General features: G+C 26.5%; 1 protein-coding gene across 4 annotated transcripts; it reads right to left on the reverse strand.

Moving 5' to 3' along the window:
• Positions 1–567: 567 nt before the first annotated feature.
• LOC409704 (poly(A) polymerase type 3) lies at positions 568–8,255 on the reverse strand. Of its 4 annotated transcripts, none has more exons than XR_412110.3 (12): positions 7,754–8,255; positions 6,875–7,110; positions 6,550–6,793; positions 5,934–6,038; positions 5,473–5,623; positions 5,177–5,388; positions 4,800–5,097; positions 3,974–4,150; positions 3,718–3,839; positions 3,417–3,594; positions 3,235–3,336; positions 568–2,929 (listed from the first exon to the last, which is right to left on the reverse strand). XR_412110.3 is itself a non-coding variant. In XM_393202.7 (12 exons), the coding sequence occupies exons 2-12, from the start codon at positions 7,093–7,095 to the stop codon at positions 2,876–2,878; spliced, it is 1,860 nt and encodes a 619-aa protein (XP_393202.4). In that variant the 5' UTR covers positions 7,096–7,110; positions 7,754–8,255; the 3' UTR covers positions 568–2,875. The 4 variants fall into 4 exon arrangements, 2 of the variants coding, with proteins under 2 accessions (XP_393202.4, XP_006571093.2); XR_412111.3 differs by having other exon boundaries at positions 3,185–3,336; XM_393202.7 differs by having other exon boundaries at positions 3,421–3,594.
• Between the last annotated feature and the right edge of the window lie 795 nt (positions 8,256–9,050).

The raw sequence follows: 9,050 nt of genomic DNA on the forward strand, positions 1-9,050 counted from the left end.
TTGAAAGAGAAAAAAGAAAGGAAGAGAACTTATAGAACTTATAAAATCTACAAAATCTAAAATTCTTTTTTCTTTTTTTTTTTTTCTTTGTTCCGTTGAAAGAAAACAAGAATATAATTATTTAACTTAATTTGTTCGAAAGAAAATAATTACGATTAAATACAGACTTTCGTTCTAATTGAAGAAATAGGAACTGACAGTTATTATACAATTATTTATTGTGTCATTTATTTATAAATTACATTTTATCGTATAATCATAAACATGTGACAATTTATGAATTTTTACTTTAGAAAATGCGATAAATTTATAATCGAACTAAACAAAATAGACAAAATTTTTATGTAAATTGCCTGTGTAGAAAAGAATAAAGATAATATTCTCAAGAAATATCTAATTCTTGTTTTCTTAATGAGATTTTTAACTTCAATGAAATTCAATTCGATTATTAAATTGAAATTCGTTTTTTTATAATCGAAATGAAATAAAATAAATAATTTGTATATAATTGAAGAATATATATTTAGAATAAATAATATTCTTAGCAACGGATAACATAGTAGATTCTTTTATAAGAAAAATTTTTTATTCAGGATTTGAATATCTCGATTTACATCCAAGTCAGTTACTTTGTACATTCACCTAGACCTGTAAAAATCTCGAATGCTCGTATCACACGAACAAAAATTAAAGTGAATGTAAAAAAGAAAAAAAAAAATGACAGAATACAGATATAAAGATAATGACATAATGCTTACATACATCGTGAATCTAATTCGATTATAACAGAAGCAAAAAAAAAAAAAAAGAAAAAAAAATTATAATGTAATTTGCCGACTATACATTTATACTTTTGATTAACGTAACATAAGACGTATACGAGCAGAGAAGCTTTAGAATGAAAAAAAAAGAAAAAAAGAAAGGAGAAAAAGAAAAAAAAATACGATCTCATGATTACGACCAATATATACAAACAACGAAATGGTCCCTAACTCGCTCGAATTAACTATAGTATTCGCAGATTATCTCAATAATTCTTAATCGAATATAAATTTTCGAAAAAAAGAAACAAATAACCATTTATATTTCGGTTAGCAATGTTAATTCGCGTATTTATACAAACGTTGTAATATTCGTATGCAAATATACATTAATGAAGATTATTCTGCAAATACTTAGTTCCTGAGATAATACGTTGCGATGTGTCGTTCATATCGAATATCTATATTACGTATATTATCATTAATATCATTATTAAAGAGTGAACATCAAACATCCCGAGACGTGTCTTAATAAATGACATGCCTTTAACACAATGGTAATTCGTAAAGGAAAGTATGGTTACGATAAAAAGATAGAATCGGAATCATTGTAGGATAGAAATCTAACTGAAGGGGAACTGAAGGCAGTCGAACACCTGAAAACACTCACCATCAGGTGGTGGATGATTCGAATAATCCAGATGCCAGTCCCATGTTGCATTGTTAAAGCTATAACTTCGTTTTCTGTGAATAAAAACTAAAAAGCGACTCTCCGTACAAAAACATTTCTATGTAACACGATCGTCAACAAAGTCAATGGCTTGTTCACAGATGTTTCATTTACAGTTTAATTACTTAATTATGAGTGATCATCGACGCGAATCTAATAATGCTATCGATGTTTATTCCGTAAATGAAACATTCAATTTCTTATGCCAGTGCCGGTGATTTTTATTCGTTATTCGACTGATTACAAGAGTGAGAAAGAGAGAGAGACAGAGAGAGAAAGAGAGATAGAGAGGCAAAGAGAGAGAGAGAGAGAAAAACAAAAAAACAAAAAAAATTAATTTTTGATCCTTTTTTCGTGAAAATATAAACGATATCGCATGTATTAGAATTGATCTCATACAGTAATTGATATTTAAGATATTCGTTTAGTAGAGATAATATAAATAAAATTAATATTATGTAATGTTATATAAATATCTTGTAAAATAAATGAATAAACTAAGACTTATCATCATATTACGATTACACTTGAATGAACTTAGAGACAAATCATTTTCGTGTAATTTACACTGACACGAGAATAACGACGTGTTTTACGAATTATTTACAACTTAAACATACTTCATTTTTTTTTCTTTTAAATATTTTGTCTACTTATGCATTAAAGAAATGCGTTTTATACAAGAATACGTTCTATCTCATTAACGCTGAAACTTTCATTCTTTTTTTTTCTTTTTTTTTTCTTTTTTTTTTTTTTTTTTTACCTTCCTTTTTTTTTTCTTTTTTTTTTTTTTCATTTGACTGAAAATCCTAATACAAGCATTTAATCAAAATATCGTTGTCTATTCACATTTCAACGCGACAACATCGAACTGTATTTTACACCCGACACCATGTTCTTATCATCTTTTTTTTTCTTATTTCTCTTTTTTTTTTTTCTTTTTTAATAATTTCGTGGATAAAAATGATCATAAGTGATATGTACAAAATGAAATATAAAAATAAAATTATGAATCTTAGATTCACATAGTGATGGTTTTGAAGCTTTGCTATCTATAGTTTTTTTTTCGATCGTAACTTTCCAAAATTACTAACGCGATTTACGATAAAAAAATAACATCACAGACACTGGCACAATTATTCAATAACATAGTTGTTCCCATTGACTGTAGATGTTGATAAATACTAAAATTAGAGTGTCCGTCACACACAGTCGTGCATCGATTGACTCCAACGGGTAGTTCTCTCCAACGCATGACGTTGCTTTGTTTTTACGAAACGGGGGACTTACAGTGGGCAGTGGATGGTTGCATGAGAAGTGATTACAGTCTAGATGGCCCAGAGGAGCATCTGTGGATAGATGTGAGGTAGTACTCCTGTAGCGGTCAAGTGCAAACATATCCTTCCTGTGCTACTGTTGATGCACCAGTAGGCCCTTCCTGAAACATTTCATATAATAAAAGAATTACAATGTATTTCTTGAATAACAGAGAGAGAGAGAGAGAAAGAGAGAGAAAGAAAAAAAATTAGAAAGAAACCAAAGTAAAGAGAAAGAAGCGGAACGTTGCAAATGAACAATATTGTTGTATCATCCGCTCCTTACCTCCATAAGATTCCGATTTATGTTAAAAAATAATTTCTTCTCTGATCAATCCAAAATTGTCTTACTATGCTCTATTTTTATATGTAGTTACCTAATCCTGTTATATGATGATTACTGTTCATTATATGTACAATGTCTTACATCCTTAGCAGCTGATAATGTTTGTTTATATTCATCCAAGCTGAATCCGGAATTGCTATCTTCTCCGCAAGACTGAACAACCAGCGATCCATCTTCTCCATGCTAAGACATAAGCATAATCGTTCATTAGTTAAATTTATTTTAATATTTGACCAATTGTATTATAATTATATTTACAATACCTACGTGTGTCACTGATGGCTGTTCGCCATCGTTGACTTTTCTCTTTTTCATACTTGTATCTTGATTTTGATCTGATAATCTCTTTCTGTTCGTTGTATTCCCTGGGTTTCGTGGCGAAACGCTACCACTGTTACCGTTTCCAGCAATATTTCCGTTTTTATGTACAATACCGGAAACCTGGGAAGAATTTTTTTTTTTTTTTAAATTAATAATCGTTCTATATTTATCATTTATCATATTATTATTATATATAAAGATTGAAAATCAAGTTAGAAAAGAAAAAGAAAAATTAATGCATACCTTTCTTTCTCGTTTGAGCAAACTAGGAGATACATAAGTGTGTAGATCCCTTTTTTTCACGTGTTTTACTTCGATCCACATCCCTTCTTTCAACATGCTTAATTGTTCCGCCTGTCTCAGGACTAAAATTTTATATGAAAACACTTGTAGTTAAATTATGATAATAGTAATATTTAAATTATTTAATTTAGATTATCAGATTATTATTCGATCGTGAAATATTATTTATTTTTTGAAAATAATATAATATACTTACTTGAGTCTACAAAAGATTTTATATCATACGTTAGATCAACGTTTAAATTTTCGCTTTTGGCAAAAAGCAAGCCTATGAACCACATAGAGCAGTGTCTTTCTGGTTCTGGTTCTAATGGTGGAAACGCCTCCGGATTTACATGTGCCAATGTGATGTGAGGATTCCTTTCCAGTGTACCTGTTTTTGAGAGTTAGGATTTTGCCATTTTGGCATCCGCGGATTATTAGCATTGTAATATCAATAAAATTAATATTCAAAGTCAAAGTTTCATAATTAAAATAGACACAGATTAAGACAGAACTTATATAATTAACTAATTTACAATTGCCGCTTACTCCTGCGAAAGATGCATAAGTTTATGATATAAAAACCTATAAACAATTTTAAGAATTCATATTGTAAAAAAAGAAACCTGTTTTAATCTACGTCATTTAACTGGAAAAACACATATGAAAAAAAAAAAAGAAAAAAAAAAGACAAAAAAAGAAAGAAAGAAAGAAAAAAAAGGAAGAAAAAAAAAACAGATATGATAAACTAATATTGGTACCCGATGTTTTGTTATTAACATTTTGTTAAATATTTTTAATGGGACAACAAAACGATGTACAAGTTATAAATATTTAAAAGCGCAATAGTTAGGTCGTGTTTAAAATTTTTTTGTAAGTTGATAAATTAAAAATGGTTCAATTTATTCGATTGTTCAATTAATGTTCGTATATATCATTTTATATATTATAATGATAATTATAATGCATGTTCATCGACGGGTTTTATCATATCCATACAGTCCAATTGAATATATTTAATAGATTTTTCGATATTTTACCTATTAAGTGTCGTATTTTTGATTCGACAAGTCCACACCATTCAAGCTGATCTTCAGCAGTTAAGCTTCTTGCTAATAATACAATATAATGTTTGTATTTTCCAAAGAAATTTGGAGGTTCAAATAATTTATCCCAAGTTGCTTTTCCCATAATAATCTCTTCTGTTATTGAAAGACCGTTTTCAAATGCTTCTTGCATAATGGTTCTCGTTGATACCGAAACGTTAAAGGTAGAATTTTGTTGAGGATATGCAGGCGTAATTATTGGCATTAAATGATATCTATCCGATATATTCACCTTTAGAAAAAAGTTTATCAACTTAGAAAATTTTTCTTAACATGAAATTTTTAGTCAAATTAATTGAAAGAATACTCACTCTTGGATCCCAAACAGGAAATCCTAAATTAACATTGTCAGGTTGCTTTAAAAGGACTGGCTGTGGCCATTTCCATTGAGAAAATACAAGGAAAAATTTTTCTATTAATGTTGCTGCAACAGCATTAGGATAAAGTTGGCACGTTCTTGCTACTAGCATAGCCCATGATACACCACCTAAATATCCTAATACATTACTATATATGCCATGTCCTAAAGATAGAAAAACAAAACGATAAATAAAAAATATTCGTTTTATTTTATGATATAAAAAAATTAAAAAACAAATTAATTTACGTTTTGCCCACAATTTAATGGCTCTTAGGGCCAATCTAAAATTTTCTATGTTAGGTACTAAACGCAGTATCTCATCTGTGACTCTGCAACCATTAAGACTTCTAACGCATTTTTGATCAAGATTCTTTAATAACATATCGTCTCTGAGATCCTACATAATAAAAATTTATTAGATATAACAATAATGAAAAAAAGAATTCATAAATTATGATAGTGTCTTATATCTTGATCACTGGTCATTAAATTTAATTAACTTGCATGAGAAAGCTCCTAGAAAAAAATCTTTCTTCAACAAAAATTTTATTTTGATAAAATAAATTCATATTTATACTAGATATATTTATCAGAAATCATAAATATATATTTCATTAGCATTTCTAAAAATTATTGGAAACAATCAGCTTGCAAGATAAAATCCAGTTAAATGTAAGACACTATTTAATTATAAATAAACTACTAACCATTGAATCCGGAATTTCTTTTAGAGCCAGTTTAGCAAACAACATATCAATTTCTATACCATCAAAATTCATTTTTATTACTGGCACAAATGCTTCCTCTACTGCCTAAAAGATATTAAATGATATAACTAAATAATTATAAAATTTATATTTCAACAATTAAATAATATATTTTATACAAAATAAATCTTTAATATCAAATCAAATAAAAATTGAATAATTAAACAAAACGATTTATATATATTCGTAATATCTATCGCTGGAATAATTTCGTGAATAAAAATAAATTCTATTGATATAAAGCTCATAAAAATATTTTTTTTTATTTTTTAATTTATATTTTATTTTATTTTAAAGAACATAAGAGTCTTTGGTCCTGATTTTGGCGTTTATTATCTAATAAATTTTAAAATTTATTAGATTATCTAATAATCTATTAAAATTATCTAATAATTATTATAATCATTCAATCTTTATTGCAACATTATTTCTTATTAATTAATAATAATTAAAAATATGAATTGTATTACTTACTGCATTATAACTATGTAAAAAACAATTCATATTAAATGGATAATTAATTACTACAACTATTGACATTATTTAAAATACATACCCTTAAATCAGTAACTTCTTCTTGCATTTTTAGTAACTCGAAGAAGGATGTAAAATAATCTGACCGATAAATGTGACGTGGTACTACACATAAGGCATCTATATCAGCACCTTTGTGGTGTACCCCTAACCTGTATGAACCAAAAGTATATATTTTACCGCCAACCTGTTCAGCTACATTGGGTGGCATATTTCTGGCAACACTTGTATCCCTTATCCATTGTTTTACTAGTGCATTTAATTTACTAATTAAACAGAACAATTAATATATGGTTAATAATGTTCAATATTATTATTATACAATACATAAGTACGTGAAAATATACCTTAAAATTTCCATCCTATGATTTAATTCTTCTTCCGATTCAAATACATTGTAAGGCTTTAATGCTTCTTTTAATTCATTTGTTCTAGTAAAATCACTGGGCTTTGGTTCTGCTACACTAATAGCAGATGTCATACCCAGTGTACGTAGATTTTTTTCTTCTTTGGATGAATTATTTGAATTAGAATTGTTACCTTGTGATGACCACATCTTGAAATTCATTTGTTTATTTCAGATCTAAAATAAAAAAACTAATTATATTGATTTAAAAATAAAATAACATTATCTGAATAACTTCATCTTATATAATTAAAGAATTATATTATCACGAAAAAATATTGAGATATTAAATATCTCTCTATAAAATTAAAAAAATATATCAATAATTAATCTTCATTAAAATAAATAAAATATATCTAAATATTTATATGTTTTTAAATTAAGTATTATTTTTATATATATTTAAATATAATACATATAATATATAATATAAATTTATATATAAATATATCAAATATTATCATAGAACAAATGCATTTAAAATTCAAAATATTTTGTACAATTTAATTCATGTTTTTCTATTTATAATCAATTTTTACATGTTAGCACTAAAAAAGCTAATATAAAAATACATGAAAAATTCTCAAAAATACAATTAATAAAATAGTGAAACTTGACAAATTTGAAAAGGAATAGAATACAAATATGGATAAAAAATAAAATTCATACGTTTATTAACACAAAACATTGAATGTTTTACAATATATGTAAACGTATGTAATAATCAACTTAATTGCGCGATTTTCCTTTAAATATTAAACGCGTAATAAAATAACAAATACAGAAAAGAATGGATATCGTAGATTTGTTGAATACTTACCGCTTAATACTTCGTCAAAGATTTAATAACATGTTAAAAGAGAAGAAACTTTGGACGTGTTGTCAGGTTATAAAACGCGCAAATGCTTCTAGTAAAGATGCATCACGTTCATCCAACGTTTGCAGTTGATTCCTGAAAAGGAAATTGTATTCCTAGCGCAAATAGCACGTTCTGAGGATTCTGCTTAGCCGCAAAGCAGTATGAACAACTTGTAAACAATTTATGAAGTAGCAAAAGAATTCCGAGAAACGTAGGTCCATAAGTCACCAACAAAACGTTCACGTCTACAAAATTATTCCATGTACCGCCAATGAAAATTAATCGGTCACAATATCGATCGAAATCTACTTCACGCACAGGATACTTTATACTACGATATAAATAAATAAGTAAACGTATCACTTGAAAATAACAGACAACATGTAGACCCGCACCAAACCACCTACAGTATAAACATGGCGTTCTCTGACGGATCAGTGTGATCACGGAGAAGCACGTGGATAGAGTGATGTATTCAAGTAAGTTTTGCCACCGAAATTGACACACTCGCCATCTAACGTACGATTGAGAACTAAGAAAAGTTTCTATCTGGAATTTTGGTTATTTAGAAATTCTTTTATTACTGTACTTTCTTATCTAATCCGTTTATATTTTTATTATATTTAATATATTTTAAATAAATATATTTATTATATATTTATAAATTATTATAGAATGAAGAATCAGAAATTCTATTGTTACAAGTACAAATATTGCACTATAGAGATCGCAGTAATCAATATTACATTTCTTTAAAATATATTGCTTATGACTTCATGTAGAATATATATATTTTCATTGTTGTATGTTGAGTTGAATTGTTATTTATTCCAAAGAATAGTACTATATAATTTTATTACATATGAATCATAAAAGAAGCTTGGTTTCATTTGTTTTGATACTTTAAATATTTTAATGTAAATTTATAAAACAAATATTTCAAAAATATAAAATATTTTTATACATTAATTTTGCATCAATACATATGCAAAATTTTTATTGCAAATATTAATATAGTTTCTAATATTTATTGATAAATATCATTATATTAAAAAATATTTTGTGTAGTATTTAATATTCTTTATATTCAAATTACTTTATATTTATTTTATATTTATTTTTTTATATTCAATTATATTAATTATAATATTTTATATTATATCAATATAAACATACTATAAATTTTATCCGAATCAAAAAAAGAAAAATAAATTAATTAAAGAATTTTTAATTACATTTCAATCATATTTTGATATTT

Source organism: Apis mellifera, linkage group LG1 (genome assembly GCF_003254395.2).
Source record: "Apis mellifera strain DH4 linkage group LG1, Amel_HAv3.1, whole genome shotgun sequence".
Taxonomy (NCBI): domain Eukaryota; kingdom Metazoa; phylum Arthropoda; class Insecta; order Hymenoptera; family Apidae; genus Apis; species Apis mellifera.

Excerpts from the sequence above, each read along its gene's own strand:
- LOC409704 (XM_393202.7), bottom strand. The coding sequence starts at position 7,095 with ATGAATTTCAAGATGTGGTCATCACAAGGTAACAATTCTAATTCAAAT. Across the intron at positions 6,039-6,549 it reads AAGAAGTTACTGATTTAAGG|GCAGTAGAGGAAGCATTTGT; the intron begins GTATGTATTTTA and ends AATATCTTTTAG. Across the intron at positions 5,389-5,472 it reads CATTAAATTGTGGGCAAAAC|GACATGGCATATATAGTAAT; the intron begins GTAAATTAATTT and ends TTCTATCTTTAG.